Here is a 25,399-nt window from a genome sequence, read left to right as displayed (position 1 = left end):
CAAATTTACTATTCTAAATACTTATCCTAATACGTTTTTTACATCTGTCCACTACTATTTACTACTATTCATATTCATGAATAGTTCTTATTTTGTATACCACTATCCTCTTTACGACTTATTTGCACATATTAATAATGTACACTATCTACCACATACATTTGTCATTATTTGTACACTTATTTTGAAAGACCCATATCTACTTTATGACACACACCAAACTATTATGACTTTTTACATTTACATTATTTTACACATAACTTTTTCCGTTCTTATCTTTCTTGTTTTCTTCCTCGTTGATTATTCCAGCTGGACTTCTGGAATTATATTATCTTCTTCGTTGCACCTTGAACATATATGATCCGGGTATTTATGACCAATTAGCTTGCAATATCTGGTTAGTAATTCTGCTGAAATAAATCCTTCTTTTAGTGCTCGTGTCGTAGGTCGTTCTTCTGGCATTAGTAGTGATAAAATCCATCTTTGGACTTCATCCATATCTGCTTTCCTTAGCTCCCTTGAATTGGAATAAATCATTAGCTGGTCTCTTGCATAGTAGCTACATATAGCATTTCCGTTTAAATAATTATTTGCTAGCTCTTGTATAATCGTTGATATACCAATTATCCTTTTGTTGGCATAAAAAATTGGTATCTCTATTTTGCATATCTCTTCTTGTTGTCCGATATCATCGGGTATAATCATATCTTTAGTTAATCCTATCTTGATAATCTGTATTGGAGGTTTTATTTCCTCGTATAATATCTCCGCTGGTGCTGTATAAAATTTTATATAAAATAAATTTCCTTTCGTAACTCTTTTGTATATGACGAATATTTTGTGTAGTTCTGGTATTCCACTAACTTCTTTCCCGTCATATGTGTATATGGTATTTAACAGTCCGTAGTTGTAACATGTTCTTACTAAATTAGCGTTAGTTTTCGGTTGTGCAATTAACTTGTTATATCCTTGTAACTTTTGTGTCAAATAATCCTGGTTTGGTTCTTTTGTAGTTGATCTGGGGTTGCGGTTTAAATAGGTTTGGATTTTGTGGATATTTTCAATATAGGTTCGTGTGATGTAGTTATATGTCTTTTTCTCATTTTGGTTTTGCAAACTATCTGCGTATGTAGATGTTTGTAGTTCTATGGATATATGTCTAGGTGTCTTTTTGGTAAATGGTTTTGCGAATAGCTGGTTTAAGTTAGCATTTTTATGTTGTTTATTGCTAACTTGTTTGCTTGTACCTGCAGCTGTATTTAAACAAACATTATGGGTTTTAAGGAGTTTCCCATCGTCTCCTTTTAGTTCTGGGTTTTTTTCGTCTTCCGATCGACGTAGCTCCGCATTTTTATAGTCATGCTGCTGACTAGCTTTAGACTTCAGATTATCTTCATTAGTCTTTAGCTTTTGTATCTCGTTGTCCATACTATCCACTTTTGTACAAAGTGTAGTTATGGCTTTGAGTATCTCTTCCATTGTATTTTTGTTCTCAGTCTGAGTAGCTTTGTCTTGATAAGTAATCTGCAATAACATTCTTATCAGTTTTTATTACTTCAATTGTAAATGTGAAATTTAATATATTTAATACCAATCTTCTTATTTCTTTTGTTGTTACCGAATCTTGTATTTTTCTTGTTAGCCACCATTTTACTTGTGTATTATCTGTTCTTATAATAAATTTGTTATATACAATATATGGTTCAAATGATAATAAACACTTATATACTGAATATAATTCTTTTCTATTTATTTCCCATTTTATTTTTGTATTATTAAATGTTCCTGAATAATACCTGCAATGATGTTCTATCATAGTGTCATCATACCTGTATTTTAATATTCCTCCATAACTTTTTTCACTCGCATCTGATTCTATTATATAAGTAATTTTTTTGTTTTCATCTGTAAAGTATAGTTTAGGTAAGTTTTTACATAATAATTTTACCTTTTGTATTTGTATTTGGTCTTTTTTATCAAACTGATATTCTATATCTTTCTTTAATTTTTGTTGTAATGGTTTTAAATTCTCTGCTAATTTTGGTAAGTATTCTCTTACTTGATTTACTAGTCCTAAGAATGATTGTAATTTCTTTTTTGTGTCTAGTTGTTCATTTGAGTTAATTATTTTTTGTACTATATGTGTTTGCATTTTTATTCCGTTTTTATCAATTTGTATTCCTGAGAATTCTATTTGATTTTTCATTATATCAGCTTTCTTTTTACTTAGACTTATACCTGAATATTCTATGATGTGTATAAATTTTTCTAATAGTCTTATATGTTCATCTTGTGTTTTGGAATATAATAATATATCATCAATGTACACTACACAATTTTCTATTTGTTTAAAGTAATTATCCATAAAGTGTTGATATCTACCTGGTGCGTTTTTATATCCAAATGGTAATACATTCCATTCATAAAATCCTTGTGGTACAGTGAATGCTGTTAGTTTTTTAGATTCTTCTTCTAGTTTTAAGTGATAAAATCCTGATTTACAATCAAATTTGCTAAAATAATTATATTCTTGTATTTGTCTTATCTTTAGTATTTTATTTGGTATCGGATAATTATATGTTTTAGTTTTTGCATTTAAATTTCTATAATCAATAACCATTCTACTTTTTCCTCTTTTTTGTTCACTATGTTTATTTACGATAAATGCCGGGCTTGTATGCTTACTATTGATTTCTTGTATACATCCTTTTTCTAGTAATTCATCTATATGTATCTTAAATTCGGTTAAATCATTAAAATTATACTTTGGTACATATATAAATTTTCCTCCATTACTTCTTCTAATTGTTGTACTTCCTTTTTTGCTTGTTGTTTTATTTTTTCAATTTCCGTTCTTCTATTTATTTCTTCATTTTCTTTTGTTATTCTTACCATAGCAGTTAAAATATCTTATAGTTTTACAATTTTTTTTCTAACATTAAACTTATATTGTCACCTATTTTCTTATATCTTCTTCCTAGATTAGAAAATATTATCTTTATTATTAATCCGTCATAATTTTCATATGTTTTTTCATCTATTGCGTATTCTTCTTTATTCATTTATAAATTATGTTGTAGTTTATATTCTAAGTTATTTATTTGTTTTTCTAAATATAAAATGGTCTTTTGTAATGACCCGAAAGGTCATTTTGGTAATTTTTCGTGGAAATGACTATTTTGCCCTTTCGGTAGTTGCCCCGAGTCCCATGTTTTGTGGTTGTAAAGTTGGTTTGAGGAAAAGTTGGTAAAAAGTTGAGTTTTTGAGAAGTTGAGTTTTTATGAGTTAAAGTTGGTTAAAAAGTATTTTGTCGAGTCATTTGGAGTTTCGGGACTCGGATTGGATTTCCGTCGATTCCGACAGTTCTAGAATGTCGAAACGGGTCTGTGTGAAGTTACGGAGTCGAATTTGGAGTTGAAACGAAGAATTGATGTCCTAAGTTGCTAAAGTTGTGAAATTTTGATAAAGAGTTGACTTTGGTCAACATATGAGATTCCGAGGCTCAGATTGAAATTCCGAGAGTACCGTTGGTTTCGGGAGGCGATTCTAAGTGTAGAATGAGTCTTGTTTGAATTTTTAGACGCTCCGTTTGAGTTTCAAATTTTTTTGGCGTTAAACTAGTTTCTTGGCATCTTTTTGAATTTCGGGTCAAGGAGTCCTCGAATTCAAATTCCGACGGTTCCATTGAGTCCGGAATGTCGAATTTAGTGGGGGTACATATTTAGTTGGTGTGCACGAGATTCCGAACGAATTCCGAGGGTCTAACGGGGACTTAAACTTTGGTGTTATTGTTGTGTTTCAGCTGTAATATCAGTCCTTTTTAAGTCAAAAAAACAGTAGCCATTTTCCCCCAACTTGAAAAATACCCATTTCTCCATTTTTAGACTTTGAGAGCTCGAAAATAGGTGATTTCAAGTGGGTTTTCGCAAGGAATTCATTGGGTAAGTTATTTCCAACTTATATCTTTGATTTCCATTGATTATTTATGGATTTTAACATCAAAATTTGAGATCTCAACTGTAAAATTTGGGGGTTTTTGCCTAATCCGAATTTAATAGAAAATTTGAGTTTGAGAGCTCATTTCAACTCCTTTTTTGAAACGGTTTTTACTATTGGATTCTAAATTTCTTGGGGAACATTTTTCACTAAAAATTTCCAAATTTCGAGAGTATTTTCCGGAACGAGATTTTTTTGACCATATTACCTTTTTCTCCAAATTTCACGATATTGGTGTTGTTAGATTCGTATTGATTGTGAGATTCCATTTATAAATAGATTGTGGTGATTTGGAGCGTGCTCGGAAGGGTAAAACTCAAATTTGAGTTACTAGTTGAAGTGTTTTGAGGCAAGTGACTTCTAAACTTTGTTAAACTCTTAGACAACACATGACTACTTTCCTAATTGTGTTGGGGAGTAATGGGGATTGATGATGAGTTTTATTTGTTGATTGAAATTGTTGTAATTGAAAGATGGGGAATAAAACGAGCTAAATGTGTTATATGTGACTTGAATTTGTTGAAGAAGTCATGTGATAACTGATATTGAGGGGCTAGAAGAGCATGAGTAAGCTATGATTGATACAGACAATGATGTTGAGACAGATGATGTGTAATACTATGATGTGGTCGTGATATGGTTGTGATTGAGACAGACGATGTGTCATACTATGATATGGTCGTGATATGGTTGTGATTGAGACAGATGATGTGTAATACTATGATGTGATCGTGATATGGTTGTGATTGAGACAGATGATGTGTAATACTATGATGTGATCATGATATGATTGTGATTGATGACATGTGCATATTCATTATTCATCCCATGTGTGAAACTATCTGTTGCATAAGTTCTGAGACACTGATATGAGGATGGATGGATATGAGACACAGTTGAGACTAGCTCCGGCTAGAGATGTATGAGATGGACTAGCTCCGGCTAGCGATTTGGATGTCGATGTATCTGGTTCCGACGATGATACATGGTCCATATGTGGCCCCCATGGGTTCTGATTTGAGTATTCAGCGCGGTCTGATTACGTCAACAGATGTGTATCTTAGGACAGACATGCATCACGACTACATGACATCATTATTGCATTTACATCGCATTTGACTTCATCTTTGTCTGTGGTGTGTGGATTTTTCCTATTTGCCCCTCTTCATGTGATATATGATCTATTTGCTCTTACATGAGGATATGAGGTTGATGTTGAGACACTGTTGGATATATCTGTTGATTATGAATTGTGTAGTATAGGTTGTTGGTTCACTGTTAGAATGAAGTTTCGGTGGTTCGGTTGGGATTGAAAGGAGTTGTTTGTAGTTGGTAGTTTAGCTTAGTTTAGTGTTACTTGCGAGTACCTGTTGCTTTTGGTACTCACCCTTACTTCTACACAGTTGTGTAGGTTGACAGCTCTATCAGATCCGGCTTATTACTCATCTTCAGATTAGAGCTTCCAGACTTACTTGAGAGGTAGCGGTTCATTCCAGACGTGCCCTCAAGTTATCTATATTTACTGTTCTGTTCTATTCTAGAACTTTACTATGAGACTTGTATATTTTATTCAGATTCTGTATTAGAGGTTTGTACATGTGACAACCAATTCTGGGGTTATGTTGAGTTTATTTAAAGACTTCCGCTTATCTTTCTATGTTATTCTTGTTTTATAAATTCTATATCGTCGGGGTATTAGGTGTTATGCTGACGTGTCCGGTGGGGTTTGGGCACGTGCCATCACATCTGGTTTTGGGGTGTGACAAAAATGGTATTAGAGCCCAGGTTCGAAGGTCTCACATGTACAAACCAAGTCTTAATAGAGTCTTGAGGATCGGTACGGAGACGTCTGTACTTATCTTCGAGAGGCTATGAAGACTGTTAGGAAAGACTTCTTTTTTTTCATTCCGTTCTTATCGTGCGAGGTTGTTATCGTGGGTGCTGAGTATCGCGTGTTGTTTTTGGCAGATGCCGAGGGCTAGAGCTACCGGAGTTAGGGGGATGCAGCCCCCGAGGTCAGAGTTGAGGCCCCATCTAGGGGTAGAGGTCGGGCTAGAGGCCGAGGACGTGGTCGAGGCCGTGCCAGAGGAGCGGCACCTGCCCGAGGCCGAGGTAGAGAGCCTTCACCTGAGCCACAGATTGGAGTAGCTGCAGAGCAGGCTCCTGCGGGCAATGCTCCCCCAGTTCATGATGACAGACTCGACAGGATATTTGGGTTATTGGAGCGTCTTGCTCAGGGTGCAGCAGGTTATACCAGCGGGGTTACAAGCTGGGGTAGGGGCACAGGCCCCTGGTTATCAGCATCAGATTCCAGTGGTTCCAGAGCCGGTGGTTCAGCCACCACAGGTTCCAGCACCGGTTGTAAGTGTACCGGCGGCCCTTGAGTTGGCCTTGGCAGATGATGACCAGGTCTACTATGAGCAGTTTCAGAAAATGAAACCACCTCAGTTTCATGGTGCTAAGACTGATGATGCTCACGAGTTTTTGACCTTGAGTCGAGAGATGTTGGCGGCGGTACGCATGTTAGATAAGAGGGGCATCCGATTTGTGTCCCTTCAGTTACGCGGTGTCGCTAGGGAGTGGCTGAGGACCTTCACGAGTTCGAGACCAGCGGGATCTCCTCCAATGGAGTGGGGTGAGTTTGCTAGTGCCTTCAAGGGTCGTTTCATCCCTTGGAGTGTACAGGAGAAGAGCCGTATGAGGTTTGAGAGTTTGGTGCAGGGTAGCATGTCAGTCGCAGATTACGAGGCTCGATTCTGGCAGTTGTCGAGACATGCCTCTGGTTTGATTTCAGGTGAGCCTGAGCGGATTCGCAGATTTGTCAGGGGTTTGACTCCCACTATCCGTAGTTATGTGTATAGATCATCTCGAGAGGGTGCTTCCTTCCAGACTATAGTGAGTGCAGCCAGAGAGGCTGAGTTGCTTTAGCGGGATGATTTTGGTGGGCCCAAGAGGGTCCGTACAGGTGGTCAGTATTCAGGTACCTCGTCAGGAGGTAGGGGCCCATAGAGGGGAGGCGGGTCCTTCCTGCGTCAGAGGACAGTACATGCTTCATTACCAGCTACCGAGAGTGGGCCAGCAGCTCGGGGTCCTCCAGGTTCGGGTAGAGGTGGTTATAGCATTACTTCGGGTTCTTCACAGTCAGGATCCACGCCAAGGTCTTGTTATGGTTGCGGTGATCCAGGCCACTTGATTCGTCAGTGTCCACATCAGACTCAGTCTGGACCACACCGTATTGTCTCCGCGGTCCCAGAGAGAGATTCAACACCTCCGGCTAGAGGTCGGGGTCGGGGACCGGCATCTGGTAGAGGCGGACGAGCTTCGGGTAGAGGTGCTAGTGGCGCCTCAGGTTCACAGAGTGGGGGCAGAGGTGCCCAGTGTTATGCTTTTCCTGGGAGGCCCGAGGCTGAGGCTTCTAATGCAGTTATCACATGTATCGTCTCAGTTTGTCATCGGCCTGCTTCCGTGTTATTTGATCCTGGTTCTACATTCTCATATGTGTCTACATATTTTGCTTCCGGCCTTGAGTTGACTTGTGATCGTATGTCTGTGCCTATTAGAGTCTCTACACCCGTAGGTGAACCCTTAGTGGTGAATCGAGTATATCGATCTTGTCTTGTTGTCTTATCGGGGTATGAGACTTGGGTGGATATGATTCTTCTTGATATGTTAGACTTTGATGTCATATTGGGTATGGACTGGCTTTCCCCCTATCATGCGCTTCTTGATTGTTATGCTAAGACTGTCACCTTAGCTATTCCGGGTATTCCTAGAGTGGAGTGGAGAGGGACTAGTGGTTCGTATCCCAACGGGGTCATATCTCATATTCGGGCTCAGAGGATGATTAATCGGGGTTGTTTATCTTATTTGGCCTTTATTCGGGATATTGGAGCTGAGTCACCGGCCATGGAGTCTATTCCGGTGGTTCAGGAGTTCCCTGATGTGTTTCTCGAGGATCTACCTGCTGTTCCTCCTGTTCGTGATATTGACTTCTCTATTGACTTGGAGCCGGGCACCAAACCCATATCTATTCCACCTTATCGTATGGCTCCAGCTGAGTTGAAGGAGTTGAAGGATCAGATTCAAGACTTATTGAGTAAAGGATTCATACGCCCTAGTGTGTCGCCTTGAGGTGCACCGGTCTTATTTGTGAAGAAGAAAGATGGGTCGATGAGGATGTGTATTGACTATAGACAGTTGAACAAGGTAACGGTGAAGAACAAATATCCCCTTCCCCGTATTGATGACTTGTTTGATCAGCTTCAGGGGGCAGCCTTGTTCTCTAAGATCGACTTGAGATCTGGGTATCATCAGTTGAGGATTAAGCCTTCAGATGTGGCGAAGACAGCTTTTCGCACACGATATGGTCATTATGAGTTTTTGGTGATGTCATTTGGGCTCACCAATGCCCCTGCGACGTTCATGGAGTTGATGAATGAGTGTTTCGCCCATAGTTGGATTCCTTCGTGATTGTGTTTATTGATGACATCTTGGTATATTCCAAGACCGAGGCGGATCATGTTTGTCATTTGAGGGCCGTGCTACAGAAGTTGAGAGATGAGAAGTTGTATGTCAAATTGTCTAAGTGTGAGTTTTGGCTTGAATCAGTGGCTTTCCTAGGGCACGTGGTGTCTAAGGATGGAGTTAGGGTTGATCCGGCCAAGATTGAGGCGGTTCAGGGTTGGACTAGACCTACATCACCTATCGAGATTCGGAGTTTTGTTGGGTTAGCGGGTTACTATCGGCGTTTTGTTCAGGGATTCCCTACTATAGCTACGCCGTTGACCAGATTGACTCAGCAGACGGTTCCTTTTCATTTGTTACCCTAGTGTGAGGCGAGCTTCCAAAGGCTCAAATCCCCATTGACTTCAGCACCTGTCTTGACTTTGCCAGAGGAGGGTGTTGGATTTACTGTTTATTGTGACGCTTCGGGTGTTGGACTTGGAGGTGTTTTGATGCAGAAGGGTAAGGCTGTAGCCTATGCCTCTAGAGAGCTGAAGGCACACGAGAGGAATTACCCAACTCATGATTTGGAGTTGGCAGCTGTGGTATTTGTGCTTAAGTTGTGGAGACATTACCTATATGGTGTTCATTGCGAGGTATTTACTGATCATAGGAGCCTACAGTACATATGCACTCAGCGGGATCTGAACTTGAGACAACGTAGGTGGCTTGAGTTGCTCAAGGACTACGACATGACCATTTTGTATCACCCCGGGAAGGCCAATGTGGTGGCCAATGCCTTGAGTAGGAAGACTCCTAATATGGGGAGTCTTGCCGCGATCAGTGTTGAGAGGCGGCCTTTGGTTCGGGATGTTCAGAGGTTATTTGACAGCATGGTGAGATTTCGGGTTTCTGAGGAGAGTGGAGGTGTGTTTGCCTTCATTGAAGCCCGTTCATCTTTGATGGAGCAGATTAGAGAGCATCAGTATGAGGATGGGAAGTTATGTCTCATCCGGGACAAGGTGATGAGTGGTGAAGCCAAGAAGGCTAAGATTGACTCCGAGGGTGTATTGAGGATTGAGGGCCGGATATGTGTGCCCAAGTTGGTGATTTGATCAGATTGATTCTTGAGGAGGCTCATTATTCTAGGTATTCTATTCATCCCGGAGCGGCGAAGATGTATCATGATCTTAGTCAGCACTATTGGTGGTGTGGGATGAAGAGGGATATTGCAGAGTTTGTGGCTAGGTGCTTGACATGTCAGCAGGTCAAGTGTGAGCACCAGAAGCCTGGTGGTGTGACTCAGAGGATGCCCATTCCTACTTGGAAGTGGGAGAGGATTGCTATGGACTTCGTAGTTGGATTACCTACCACCGTGGGTGGTTATGATTCTATATGGGTGGTCGTCAACAGACTGACCAAGTCTGCTCATTTCATCCCGGTCCGAGTGAGGTATACAGCGGAGAAGTTGGCTCAGATTTATATTAGTCAGATTGTGCGGTTACACGGAGTGCCGGTGTCCATTGTGTCTGACAGGGGTTCAGTATTCACTTCTCATTTCTGGAGAGCATTACAGCATGATTTGGGCACTAGACTCGACATGAGCACAACTTTTCACCCTCAGACTGACGGTCAGTCTGAGAGGACTATTCAGGTGTTGGAGGACATGCTTGGGGCTTGCGTGATCGACTTTGGTACTAGATGGGATCAGCACTTGCCATTGGCAGAATTCGCCTACAACAACAGTTATCATTCTAGCATTGGGATGGCACCTTTTGAGGCACTGTATGGTAGGCGGTGTAGATCACATATTGGATGGTTTGATTCAGCGGAGGTGGACTCCCTTGGTACTGATATTCTTAGAGGGGATATGGAGTGTGTTCGTGTGATTCAGAGTAGGCTCTTGACTGCCCAGAGTAGGCAGAAGAGCTATGCTGACAGGAGGGTTCGACCCTTAGAGTTCATGGTGGTTGATCGAGTTTGGCTTCGGGTATCGCCCATGAAGGGTGTGATGAGATTTGGGAAGAAGGGCAAGCTCAGCCCTAGGTTCATTGGCCCATATGAGATTTTGGAGAGGATGGGAGAGGTGGCTTACAAGTGAGCCTTGCCACCTAGTTTGACAGCCGTGCATCCAGTTTTCCATGTTTCTATGCTCCGGAAGTATGTTCCGGATGAGTCTCACGTTATTTCGGTTGAGTCGGTGGAGTTGAGTCCAGATTTGACATTTGAGGAGGAGCCTATAGCTATTTTGGACAGGCAGGTTCGCAAGCTCCGGACCAAGGACATCGTTTCAGTGAAGGTTCAGTGGAGGCATCGATCAGATAGGGAGGCGACTTGGGAGTCCGAGGATGATATGCGGGTCCGATATCCCTAGCTTTTCGAGGGTTCAGGTACTTTCTTTTACTTTATGTTCGAGGACGAACATGGTTTTTAGTGGTGAATGATGTAATGACCCGAAAGGTCATTTTGGTAATTTTTTGTGGAAATGACTATTTTGCCCTTTCAGTAGTTGCCCCGAGTCACATGTTTTGTGGTTGTAAAGTTGGTTTGAGGAAAAGTTGGTAAAAAGTTGAGTTTTTGAGAAATTGAGTTTTTATGAGTTAAAGTTGGTTAAAAAGTGCTTTGTCGAGTCATTTGGAGTTTCGGGACTCGGATCGGATTTCCGTCGATTCCGACGGTTCTAGAATGTCGAAACGGGTCTGTGTGAAGTTACGGAGTCGAATTTGGAGTTGAAACGAAGAATTGAGGTCCTAAGTTGCTAAAGTTGTGAAATTTTGATAAAGAGTTGACTTTGGTCAACATATGAGGTTCCGAGGCTCAGATTGAAATTCCGAGAGTACCGTTGGTTTCGGGAGGCGATTCTAAGTCTAGAATGAGTCTTGTTTGAATTTTTAGACGCTTTGTTTGAGTTTCGAATTTTTTTGGCGTTAAACTAGTTACTTGACATCTTATTGAATTTCGGGTCAAGGAGTCCTCGAATTCAAATTCCGACGGTTCTATTGAGTCCGGAACGTCGAATTTAGTGGGGGTACATATTTAGTTTGTGTGCACGAGATTCCGAACGAATCCCGAGGGTCCAACGGGGACTTAAACTTTGGTGTTATTGTTGTGTTTCAGCTGCAATATCAGTCCTTTTTAAGTCAAAAAAACAGTAACCATTTTCCCCCAACTTGAAAAATACCCATTTCTCCATTTTTAGACTTCAAGAACTCGAAACTAGGTGATTTCAAGTGGGTTTTCGCAAGGAATTCATTGGGTAAGTTATTTCCAACTTATATCTTTGATTTCCATCGATTATTTATGGATTTTAACATCAAAATTTGAGATCTCAACTGTAAAATTTGGGGGTTTTTGCCTAATCCGAATTTAATAGAAAATTTGAGTTTGTGAACTCATTTCAACTCCTTTTTCGAAACGGTTTTCACTATTGGATTCTAAATTTCTTGGGGAACATTTTTCACTAAAAATTTCCAAATTTCGAGAGTATTTTCCGGAACTAAATTTTTTTGACCATTTTACCCTTTTCTCCAAATTTCACGATATTGGTGTTGTTAGATTCGTATTGATTGTGAGATTCCATTTATAAATAGATTGTGGTGATTTGGAGCGTGCTCGGAAGGGTAAAACTCAAATTTGAGTTACTAGTTGAAGTGTTTTGAGGCAAGTGACTTCTAAACTTTGTTAAACTCTTAGACTACACATGACTACTTTCCTAATTGTGTTGGGGAGTAATGGGGATTGAGGATGAGTTTTATTTGTTGATTGAAATTGTTGTAATTGAAAGATGGGGAATAAAATGAGCTAAATGTGTTATATGTGACTTGAATTTGTTGAATAAGTCATGTGATAACTGATATTGAGGGGATAGAAGAGCATGAGTAGGCTATGATTGATACAGACAATGATGTTGAGACAGATGATGTGTAAAACTATGATGTGGTCGTGATATGGTTGTGATTGAGACAGACGATGTGTAATACTATGATGTGGTCATGATATGGTTGTGATTGAGACAGATGATGTGTAATACTATGATGTGATCGTGATATGGTTGTGATTGAGACAAATGATGTGTAATACTATGATGTAATCGTGATATGATTGTGATTGATGACATGTGCATATTCATTATTCATCCCATGTGTGAACTATCTGTTGCATGAGTTCTGAGACACTGATATGAGGATGGATGGATATGAGACACAGTTGAGACTAGCTCCGGCTAGAGATATATGAGATGGACTAGCTCCGGCTAGCGATTTGGATGTCGATGGTATCTGGTTCCGGCGGTGATACATGGTCCATGTGTGGCCCCCATGGGTACTGATTTGAGTATTCAGCGCGGTCTGATTACGTCAACAGATGTGTATCTTAGGACATACATGTATCACGACTACATGACATCATTATTGCATTTGCATCGCATTTGACTTCATCTTTGTCTGTGGTGTGTGGATTTTTCCTATTTGCCTCTCTTCATGTGATATATGATCTATTTGCTCTTACATGAGGATATGAGGTTGATGTTGAGACACTGTTGGATATATCTGTTGATTATGAATTGTGTAGTAGAGGTTGTTGGTTCGCTGTTAGAATGAAGTTTCGGTGGTTCGGTTGGAATTGAAAGGAGTTGTTCGTAGCTGCTAGTTTAGCTTAGTTTAGTGTTACTTGCGAGTACCTGTTGCTTTTGGTACTCACCCTTGCTTCTACACAGTTGTGTAGGTTGACAGCTCTATCAGATCCGGCTTATTACTCATCTTCAGATTAGATCTTCCAGACTTATTTGAGAGGTAGCGGTTCAATCCAGACGTGCCCTCAAGTTATCTATATTTACTGTTCTGTTCTATTCTAGAACTTTACTATGAGACTTGTATATTTTATTCAGATTCTGTATTAGAGGTTTGTACATGTGACAACCAATTCTGGGGTTATGTTGAGTTTATTTAAAGACTTCCGCTTATCTTTCTATCTTATTCTTGTTTTATAAATTCTGTATCGTTGGGTTTTTGGGTTTTTGGGTGTTAGGCTGACGTGTCCAGTGGGGTTTGGGCACGTGCCATCACATCTGGTTTTGCGGTGTGACATCTTTCTTTGTGCTATTATAGATTTGTGACAAATTCCTGCGAATATATTATTGTTAAGTCTATTTTTCCTATGTTCTAATTCTTGTCGTTTTGCTATAATTATTTCATTAAGTTTTTGTCTATAGTCGCTATTCTTGTTATTCATTGTATTTTTAAGTATTGAATATATTTATATTCTATTTAAGATATGTTATCTATTAATTGATTTAAATTTTCGTTATCAGTCTTGTGATATTAAGTTGTTTATATTCCGGATATAATTTGTTTAATTTTCTTCTTATTTTTCTTAATTTTCTACTAGTATGTTTCTTACCGTGTTTCTTATTATCCATAGCTCTGATACCATTTTTCGGTGCGGAACTGGTAGTTGGTGAATTCATGAAAGTGGTAGTGTGGTAGGTGAGTATTTTATTTTAAAGATTTTATTATAATATTTTTTGTTAAGTGTCTTAATCTTGATATCTATGTTATTTTTTGGTAGTGTAAAATTCATGGTAAAATATAATAATATTTATTGTAATATTCTTCCAATAGTTGTTTTAATCTGAATATTTCTTTAATATTATTTATGATATATTCTAGATATAACATATCTTCGGTTCTTTGGTACATATATAAATTTTCCTCCATTAATTGTTCTAATAGTTTTATATCTTCCATAGATTTTATCCAATATTGTAAATATTCGTAGTTCATTTTAATCTGAAATTATTTCTAAAAGGCTTGGATGGTTTCCAAGATAAAATAAAGGATTTTGTGACCAAGGGCTTCAAAGCATGTGTTTTGCTATTACCTGGGGAAGTAGACATCATATGTGGGGGCCCTTCCTGTCTAGAGCATAAGTGGATTTAATCGTTTTAGGAACTAAAAAATTCCATTACAAGACCTGAAAAATAAACAACTTGAAGTATTCATGAGCTAGCTTTTAGGGTTGAGTTAAGTCAATGTGGCATATCTTTATATGGTATCAGAGTCAGACCCATCACATTTGTTATTCACTGATGTTGAACCCCCATTTAGAAGTGTTCACGCTCCAATTGAGGTTTGGACGTGTGGGGGAGTGTTAAGAAGTCTCACATACACATAATCAAAGTTTGTATATAACTAAAAGTCAAATATACTACAAATATAAATATATGTATTATTTTATTTTATTTTTCTCCTTTTCTTGACTTTTACATTTAATTATTTTATTTGTAAAAGTTAGTTTCATAACTTACAGGTTTTCATTTTCATAACATAGTTTCCACTCTAAATTGATAATATTCATAACTCAAACTAAGTACCATAATTGTAAGAATAATAATAATAAGTTACCTCCTTTCCTCTTCAATCATGAAAAATATAAGAAAAACTTAATTCATTTTTTTTTTCAAAATTTCCCATAAAAAATAATAGGGGGAGGAAGAAAAACTTGATTATTTTATAGAAAGAATAATTATAATTACCCCTTTTTTAAGGAATTTAATAAACAAAAGTAAAGAGATAAACAACGAGTAGGTAATTAAAATGGTAGAGGATAAATAATGTTAGAATGTGAATATAAAGAAGTATATAATTACATAAAAAATTATTAAAATGACAAATAATAGAGAAAAATAAGGTGAAAAAAATTGGAGATAATCAAGAAAATCAACAAAAAAGTGGAAAGGGAAAAGATTTGCAAAATGTTAATAAGGCAATAAGAATATGATTAAATAAATCCAATTTTTGTTTTTATTTTGCTTTATTTGAATTATATTTCTGAAATTGTTAAATAACCTTTTAAACATATTTATATGGAAATCTGCATAAAATAATGAAGATAAGAGGATTAAAATTTTACACAATTATCATATCAGTGAATAAGCGTATTGTAGTTAAAGGATATAGAAAAGTAAAATTGATCAACGAGTAAAGATTGATATTTTTATTAAAATTAATAATAATAATAATAATTATTAGTTTTATTTTAATAATCGCACGAAGAGTGAACAAATGCACTAGTTATATAAATAATTTTTGAAAATTAACTTTTTATTCCGTTTGTAATTAAAAATTAATTTTGCAATTAAAAGATAATATATGAATATATTGTTAATTGGGGTCTTAAATAATATATTCTTGTATTTTTCACTTATTTTTATCCTTATTTTTTATTGAAAAAAGTTCTCTATTATGTGTCATATTGTAACGACATGTTCCCGTCGTTATGGAAAAGCCAATAAGGAAACTTTTGGGCCATAGAACTTTATGGTAGTATCTTGAAATTTTGTAGCCTAGTCCAGATTTGGAAGAAATCGGAGTCATGCGAGTCTAGGAAAATTTGGTAATGAATTAGAGATTAAATAGTGAATTTGATTACATGAGTGGATAGCTAAAACGTTAAGGAACCCGTACAACTTTACGGAATCGAATTCGGGCGAGTAGAACTTCCGAAACTGATCTTAACGTGAATGAGTAGTTTTAGAATGTCATGGATTGAATGTGTGTTGGGAAATGGGTGATTGAAACTATATATTCAACTCTCTATTTCCGTGCAAGCCACTAGGGCGGGGCCGCAATTGCGGGATAGGTCCCGCCCCATCGGAACAGACGCGACTTAAGTCGGAAATAAATCCCAAAAATGTTATTATTCTGCAATTTTCATTCTTAAGAGCTAGGAGACGAACCAGGGCAAGTTCTTGACAATTTTCTACTTCTTCTAGCACTAAAGGTAAGGTTCTTACTCCCCTAATCCATTTTTCGATCCGTAGAACTTAGATTCTTGGCTAATTACTATTGGGGTAGGGTTTTTGGACTGAACTAGATGGTGGGAAAAATCCCTAGCTGCACCTTAGGATCATGGGTTTGGTGTTGGGTTATTGAGTTTGTTATAACCGGATAATTAGACATTTGATTGTTGATCCTTGCGTATATTATTGTTTGTAGACCTAGATCAAGCGAAAAGAATCCGGAAAGGGGAGATTTAGGTGCCTTAGAGGGATTCAATCTTGGTTTCGAGGTAGGTGATGGTTTGATTTCTTGTTTGTGCAATGTATGTTAGCAATTTCTTCATTGTAATGCAGGTATGTATGCTAATGTTGCACTATTGATCACACCTAATACAAATTAGTATGAATGAATGATTGTAAGCCATGAATCAACACTCGATTGTATGATTATGAGAATGTACATTGTGATTGTGATTGTGGCTTGTTGAATGGATCGGGTGTTAGGTTCCAACACACTAACTAGGGTCAGATGTCACGTACCGACATACATATGGGAACGGGTGTCACGTTCCGACACACTAACTTGGATTGGGTGTCACGATCCCGCACACCAACAGTTTGGGTATGGCTTCTATGAGAGGACCATTGACTTGTCATATATATGTATTATTGAGAACGTGGAATGTTGCATTACTCGTGAGAAGATAATTGATATTGTATATGTTCGGTATATGCGTGTTTACTTTGTTCTGACTGCTTGTATATGTTTCACTTACTGGAATAGCCGCGTGATCCTATCAATACACTGTGGTTGTGTACTGATACTGCACTTGCTCTTTCTTTGTTGAGTACAGGGCATCTTCAGGCGGCTACTGACAGACCTTGTTTAGGAGATCAGTGAGCAAGATCGAATTCAAGGGTGAGCCAGTTCTTTCAGGATGCCATGAGTCTTCCATGTTTTAGTCCACTCTTTTCGAACCCAGACTTTCTAGTTAGATATTCATTTGTTTTATTTTGGGATTGTGTCCCCTTTGCTTAAAATTGTTGAACTTTAGAGTTTTGGTACGTTGACTTTCAGATTCTATAGTTGTTTTCCGCAACATTTTATTGTCACACCCCGAGCCTACACCTTGGGCAGGACTGGCACTCGAGAACCATTGTTGGCCCCAAGCGAACCCCTGGCCTAGCTTAACTCTTAACGGAATACTTAACTCATGATAAAATAGAGTATTAAAATACAATCATACAAAAACTTCCTCAATGAATAACTTAGAATGTATTTAAAGATCAACATTCAACTGGACAAAAATGGAAACTCAAGTCTCAACATAAATGAAAATGAAATGTAAAGACTCTAACAATAACTAACTGTCTATGAAGCCTCTAATAACTGAGATGGATATCGGGACAAGACCTATGACATCCTAATGAACTAAAATACTGAAAGCAATAAATGGGGATCCTCCAGAAGCAAGGAGGCTCACCAACAACTTTGAAGCTCAACTAGAATCAACGATGTGCTGTAAGCTGATCCTGGTTACCTGTATCTACATCATAGAAGATGCAGGCCAACTGGCAGCAATACATTGAATGTACGAGTATGCGAGGGGAATTCTAAAACAAGATATAAGCTTGAAAAGAACTGAAAAATATGCCTGGCTCAACTGAACTGAACTGAACTCATTTCAATGTAAAGCAATAATATGCATGAAATATAAGGAAAAGCTTTTAAAACAAGAATAACAACTCTATGTATTGAGAAATACAATAGTAATTATGTTTGTATGCAAATATACAATATAAACTATGTTTGTATTAAAAAGACAATTAACAATGTGTATATAAGAGTACAAAATACTTTTTGTGGGAGTATCTCTAACATCCCATCAGTTAAGAGCTATGTGATGATACATCATTTTGCCTCACGCTGCCATGGTCGTCCTATACCTTCCCGAGGGTATAGAACTTGACTACTAAGTGGATCCACTAGTCTATGCTAAAAATCACTATGGAATTATCTAAAAAGAATGACCATTTTCTACCCACGTTGACCACATGGTTTATGGGGACTGTGAGTTGTTTGAACTCTCCCCCATATCGGTTCTCAATACTACTCCCAAAAAGGTACTAGCTCATATGTTTAAAAATATAACTATTTATGTGATTTGAGATAATTGCTCAAAAACTAGCCCAAAGGCTCTTTGGAAATCAGTGTTTCCTTTCCTACTTAATTGTGAAAGCATTTACTGTTACTGAAAACTAGCTCAAAGGATCTTTTGGAAATCGGTATTTCCTTTCTTGTTTAAATGTGAAAAAAATTGCTCTTTGGTAATACATAGTCCCCATAAAATCTTTTCAATAAATGAACTTCACTCTTTACTCAACTCAAAACACAAGTCCTAAAACATGATTAAAACATTTGCGAAAGACTTTTGAAAAGACTCTAAGAACTCTCTAGACTTGACTCTTAACTTTCCTTGAATTTGAATTTATGGATTCAAGGTTATTATTCATGTTTGTAGATGATTTCTAGATGTTTAGAAGTCATTTAGAGTAGTTAGAATGAATAGGAAGTGTTAGTACACTTTAGAAGGACTCAAACGATGAAAAATAGGTCGGGGCAAGTGACCCAGGCGTAATGCTGGCGCAGGGCGCCAGCCCCTAAAGTATTGGAACTCATTTCTGGTGCACTGCTGGCGCGTCGCGCCAGCATCCCCCAGGTAAACCCTGACGAATTTTTCTTCTCGTTTTCTGACCTTAAGTCGATTAAATTTGATTATTTTTCTCAATATCTCTTTAGATTAAGCTACCCAAAACATATACATAAGAATCCAACTCAAAATAACTCTTAAAATCGATAAAACCATCTCAAGAAACTCATCAATCCCATATAAGTTCAAGAATGAAAGCAATTCAAGAACACAACTCAAGAACATCAAATCCTCAATCTTTTAGGACGAAAATTACACTGAAATAAACATGTTTGGCACATGGGTGAATGAACCCAACGCTATGTGAACTCACATACCTTGTAGGATCAAATCCTTGGCGAAATCCGCAATCAATTCCTCAAGAAATTGACGAATCTAGACCTTTTCTTCTCCTTTCTCCTCTTAAGTTCTTTCTCTAAAAACTCTAGCGTGATTTTGTAATCGTGTAAATTTAACCGATTCAGTTTAGGCCCCAATTTAATTACGAAAAATGAATTAAATAAATTGGATATGGAAAAGACCAAAATACCCCTTTAAAATCCGGTTAGCTTTCGTTTTCTAGACAGACCCAACTTCGAACAGGCATATCTCCCTCATATGAGCTCGAAAATTAGGAAAATCAGTGGCATTGGAAAGATAATTCAAAGATCTTTCATAAAATATCTTATAGCACACTTCACTCATCCTTTATTGAGAGTTATGGTTATTTAAAGTTGACCCAAAACTTATACTTAGCAAAGCTTGCCAAACTTTCCAAATTTGATCTTTCCAAAACTGGTTTCTTTCTATTTCTAGTTACTCTCTAAAGCAGGATGTTATATATATTAACAAGTTGTTAGACTTTCAGAGTTTATGGGAACTCCACTTTATTTATGCATTTAAACCTGCTTACGTATCTTTAAATGTTTAGTTGTTGGGTTAGATGATTAGTATTAATGGTTCTCCCACTGGAGGGTTAGTGTGGGTGTCAATCATGATGATCTGGGGCATGACAAAGTTCGTATCAGAGCCCTAGGCTCATTGATGTCATTGTACCAAAACAAGTCTAGTAGAGTCTTGCGGAATGGTACAGAGACGTCTGTACTTTTCTTCAAGAGGCTATATGACTTTAGAAAAAACTCATTTATTTCTACTCCTTTCATGCTATGACTTGAATCCAATTGGTAACTAGCTGATATGAATTGGTATTTGAATTCCTTCACGTTATGTCGCATCTGGTTAGTAATTGAATTGTAAAGGTGGAAACAACAAAACCAATAATAGAAAATGTGTCCTTGGAAATAGGTATGTTTCACTGACTCAGTATGGGCATGTAATGACTAGAGACAAACATGGGGCTTTTATTATGTTCTTAAAGTTGAAAGTTTCATCCTTCATGTGTATGAAATGTGAAGATGTTTAGGACTTCCTTGTTGACTGTCATGAGTTGCTTTATAAAATGAATATAGTGGAGAGGTTTGGGTTTGAGTTTGTGACATATCAATTCCACAGAGACACCAAAATGTGGTGGTTGTCTCATGTTGAATGCCGACTAGTAAATGCACTACTCATGACTTGGGAAATATTTTATAGTTTTATGTATGGAGAAGTATATACCACTTTAAGGGATAGGAGGAGAGATGAGGTCTTGAACAAAGAGCGAATTCGTCGCTTTGTGGACTGATTAAGGTCAGATTTACAAATTCCAGCTTTTAGGTGAAAACATTCAAGAAGTTTTGTAAGGGACGACTGGATAATGAACACCATTACATTGAAAAATGCATTTAGTATTGTATTCATAACATGTATAGGTTGCTTAGTAAATGATGAAATTATGTTGCGACAATTGAAGTTAAATATCTACTGCGATTTCGTAGATTGACTGTATATCAAAGAGGCTCATGAAACGACTACTATAATAGCAACGATGCTTACTTGGTTAAGTTACTAAGTGTGTTAAAATTGTGGAGAACTTGGGCATATGAGGAGAAAATTAGTGAGGTCGTAGAGGCCGGGAAAATAGTAATATAGGTAGAGGAGCAGTGCATCCAAGCAAGGAGGTTGCCCGTCAAGATGACATGGCTCAATTTTATGCCTTTCCGGGAATGACTGAGGCTGAGGTATCTGATGCATTGTCTTTTTTTATCTGAGTTCTACTTATTCATATGTGTCAGTTTAGTTTGCCTTGGGAATTTGATATGATTTGATATATACTTGATGCCCCTATCCATGTTTCTACCCTATGTGGAGAATCAGTCATAGTCACCCATTTGTATCACACTTGCCCTATCTTACTTATGGGTTTTCAGACTTGGGTTGATTTGGTTATTTTTTATATGATTGATTTTGATATAATCTTAGGCATGACTTGGTTATTCCCCAATTATGCTGTGTTAAATTGTAATGCTAAGCATGTGACTCTAGAGATCCCTGGTAGGGAAGGGTTAGAGTAGGAAGAGGTGTACAAGCCTAAGCCAGCTAAGGTCATATCCTCCATTTGGCTCATGTTCGGGATGGTCGAGTCTCCCCTTATTAAGTCTATTCTTGTAGTGTCTAAATTTAAGAAAGTGTTTCCTACCGATTTGCCTGGTATGCCTCTAGATATAAATATAGATTTTTGCATTGACGTGGAATAGGATACTCGCCCCATTTGTGCAATGTATGTTAGCAATTGCTTCATTGTAGTGCATGTATGTATGTGAATGTTGCACTATTGATCACACCAAATGGTAATGAGTATGATTAAATTATTGTATGCCATGAATCAACACTTGATTGTATGATTATAAGAATATTCATTGTGACTGTGGCGTGCTGAATGGATCGGGGGTTATGTTCCAACACACTAACTGGGATCGGATGTCACGTACCGACATACATATGGGAACTGGTGTCAGGTTTGGATACACTAACTTTGATCGGGTGTCACGATCCGGGACACTAACAGTTTGGGTATGGGTTCCATGAGAAGAGCATTGGCTTGTCATATATGTGAATTATTGACAATGTGAAATGCTGCATTAGTACTGAGAAGATAACTGATATTGTATATGCTCGGTATATGCGTGTTTACTTTGTTGTGACTACTTGTATTGCTCACTTACTGGAATAGTCGTGTGATCCTACCAGTACACTGTGGATGTGTACTGATACTGCACTTGCTCTTTCTTTGTTGAGTACATGACATCTTTAGGCGGCGACTGATAGTCCTTATTTAGGAGATCAAGGGTGAGCTAGTTCTTTTACCCTGCCATGGGTCCTCTATGTTTTAGTCCACTCCTTTCGGACTCAAACTTTCTAGTTAGATATTCGTTTGTTTCGTTTCGAGGTTGTGCCCCCTTTGCTTAGAATTGTTGAACTTTAGAGTTTTGGTACGTTGCCTTTCAGATTTTAGGGGTGTTTTCCACAATGTTTTAGTAACGAGTTGTTAGACTCTCGGTGTTTATGGGAACTTCACTTTATTTCTGCATTAAAACCTGCTTCTGTATCTTTAAATGTTTATATCTTGGGTTAGTCTGGGTGCCAATCACGGCAGTCTGGGTCGTGACACATATTATAAAAACTCAAAAATCAACTTATTTTACTATCTTAATGTCACACCCCAAACTCAAGGGGTGGAACTAGCTCCTAATGCCAATACTTAGGCCCGAGTCGACCCTGCTGAACCATTTGCTACTAAACCATGACAGACACATGCAATCAAGAAAACAAACTAGAATATCCCGGCTTAAAACTAAGCCCTCGGCCGGTAAGGCCCCAATCAACATATATATAAAAGAAATAGCTACTCCCAAGAGTTCATATAAAGAAATAGCCAACTAGCACAGAAGTCCTGCCTGGGCTGTTGAGGCCACCACGATATCTATACAAAAACTGAAAGCAGGTATATATCAAGACAATACATCAAACAAATCACAAGCTTCATCAAACCAACAAAACTAGGCCAGCATGGCCATAACCTATCTCTACACCGCACACACTAATCTGCAAGCCACAAAGAGTAGTAAAGATTGGCGGGATAGGGCCCCAGCCTACCCATAAAAATATACACAACAAAATCTAACAAACCTATAAACTCTGGCAGCTACGAAGGAAAGGGGCTAGCCAACCGGAAAGAAGTCAATCCTGCTACTGAGGAGGTCTACTCGGTCGTCTGTCAAGACCTGCATGCACAAATGCAGCGCCCCCAAGCAATGGGGCGTCAGTACAAAATAATGTACAGAGTATGAAAGGTTGTAGACTAAATGAGCAAGTATCATAATATACCAAAAGCAATCAGGTAAGGAAATCAAATTTAGATAAGCATGCCAACCTGCTACTGAATCTAATAAAATACAATAATGATCAAACATCAACCTAACCACGCCCCCATAAGCCTGGTAGGTACAAACAACATACCACCTACTTAGACCCTCAGAAGCCCAGAAGGTGCCAAATCAATCTACATAACCTTATCGGTAGTCCCTTGTCTTTGTAAGAAGTCACATAGCCCTTTTTGGCAACGATATAGCACCGTAGGCAGCGCATAGCCCTCTTAGGCAATATCATAGCTCTATGGGTTGCACATAGCCCTCTTTTGCTTCACATGGCCCTGTAGGCAATACATAGCCTTCTTTGGCATCAAAATATCCCCATAGGCAACACATAACACTCTTTGGCATCAATATAGCCCCGTGGGCAACACATAGCCCTCTTTGGAAATAACATAGTCCTATTAGACAACATCATAGCCTCCATAAGCAATTCATAGCTCAACAGCTAACCCCAATAGCCCCAAGGGCGACAACAAACAATTAAATAGGTTGAAGGCGAGCAATTTCGCTATAAACAATATATATGAGTAATGTCCAAGTCGTTCCTAACTTAGGGTTGTTCTGAACAGATTATGAGTCCCTAAAATGAGGCTTTATAACCACCCAATAAGCCAACCACTTTAAATTACATCTACAACATAACTAACATTAACTACTCTATTATATCACTCCCAAGCTCTAAGGAAACATGCCGAACAAAGGGAGTAGCCTTAACATACCTTTTCCTTTATAATTTCTGCTGAAAACACCTCTGTCCACACCACTACAACACTAAAGAAAAAGGTAAAATCAATCAGTAATTAAGGATAAAATTAATTACGACAATTCGACAATCGATACGGATTCCTATTGTAAACTACAATCCAAGACCTAAGGTATCTGTAAACTGATAAAAGGTGATTCCTACCTTTCTTTCAATAACCAAAACAATTGAATACAATCACTCCACTGGAAAAAATCATGTTGCCATAACCTCCACAGAGCTACTCTGCTCAATTCACCATGAAAATTATACCAAAACGATGAGCTCGCGACGTAGGGCAATTTTCGATAAAAGGCCAAGAAGAGATCATAACACACAAGGATGATTTGAGGAGTATTTCTCTGATTTTCGTAGGTTTCTCACGATTTGGAATGAAGAAAAATGAAGAAGATGCTATCTTATAAGCTTCCACCGACTTAAGGGACCCACCTCATGTGCTTGCCTGCGTAGCTCGCAAAAACAAAAATGTCTCTCTATTCTGAAGTCGTATGAACAAACTGTTTGATGCCTTGGAAACAAAACTCATAGACCTTCGATTTAATGGGTTGTGGGACCCATAACTCATTATAGATTGGGAGAAAACTTCCGAAATATTTGTCCCAAATTTCAGAGAAATCTTTAAAAAGGAACTTACGATAACTTTCACCAACTTTTATTTTGCGACTTACCTTACTTCAAAACTTGAAATACAACCCTTGAACACTTAAAATATGACATACCACATCATTTTTAATTTATTACTCACCCTCTTTGTCTTTCCACGAATGTACGAATTAATTTAGACATTTAGAAAAGTTGGGGTGTTACACTTAATCACATTAAATATATTGTGTTAATGTTTAAAAAAATATTATTTCTCTAACTTCTCTTAATTATTGTAAAGATAATAATAAAATACTCTCATTTAATTCTCCCAATAACATATCTATGTAATATGACCGTAGACATTTTTTTTCTGACATTGTAAATGAGATGTACATATACAATAAAAAGTCATTATATGATTCTACTATAAAAAATTTGCATATGTGATAAATGTGTATTTAAGTTATAATCATTTAAAGCAAAACTTATTTTTCTTAATTTTTCATATTGAGGAAGGAGTTATCTTTTGAAGAGTTATTATCATAAGTTATTTTTTCAGTAATGACTACAATAATAAGTAGATCAATCTTATAAAACTCTTCAACTGCTCTACATATATTAGAGACAAATATTGATCCAACTCTTGATATATCTTTCTACAACTTGACACTATTTGTACTCTTGAAAATTTAGTGTTTTTTAACTCTATGATAATCTTATCTTATATATATATATATATATATATATATATATATTACGTTGCGCCACTACAAATCAAGATTCTCTTTTAATTTATTTATTTTCAAAACTAGCCTTCCCCTGCTCTCAGTAT

The 25,399-nt window shown here is 37.6% G+C and overlaps 1 protein-coding gene across 1 annotated transcript; it reads left to right on the top strand.

The window, feature by feature from the left end:
• Positions 1-6,186: 6,186 nt before the first annotated feature.
• LOC125832810 (uncharacterized) lies at positions 6,187-9,554 on the top strand. Its single transcript, XM_049512001.1, has 5 exons — positions 6,187-6,871; positions 7,058-8,115; positions 8,263-8,379; positions 8,502-8,801; positions 8,892-9,554. Exons 1-5 carry the CDS (start codon positions 6,187-6,189, stop codon positions 9,552-9,554), a joined length of 2,823 nt encoding a protein of 940 aa, XP_049367958.1.
• Positions 9,555-25,399: the final 15,845 nt, after the last annotated feature.

The sequence above is a fragment of the Solanum verrucosum genome, unplaced genomic scaffold, assembly GCF_900185275.1.
Source record: "Solanum verrucosum unplaced genomic scaffold, falcon-dt-bn FXZP01000025.1, whole genome shotgun sequence".
In the NCBI taxonomy this organism is placed as follows: Eukaryota; Viridiplantae; Streptophyta; class Magnoliopsida; order Solanales; family Solanaceae; genus Solanum; species Solanum verrucosum.
Note: the sequence above shows the minus strand (reverse complement) of the source record. Positions and strands in the feature narration are given on the sequence as shown.

Bases quoted from the DNA above. Each gene is read 5' to 3' on its own strand.
- LOC125832810 (XM_049512001.1), top strand. From the start codon at position 6,187: ATGACAGACTCGACAGGATATTTGGGTTATTGGAGCGTCTTGCTCAGG. The intron at 8,116-8,262 runs GTGTCGCCTTGA...GATCAGCTTCAG, and splicing joins AAGGATTCATACGCCCTAGT to GGGGCAGCCTTGTTCTCTAA. The intron at 8,802-8,891 runs GTTCCTTTTCAT...ACTTTGCCAGAG, and splicing joins CCAGATTGACTCAGCAGACG to GAGGGTGTTGGATTTACTGT.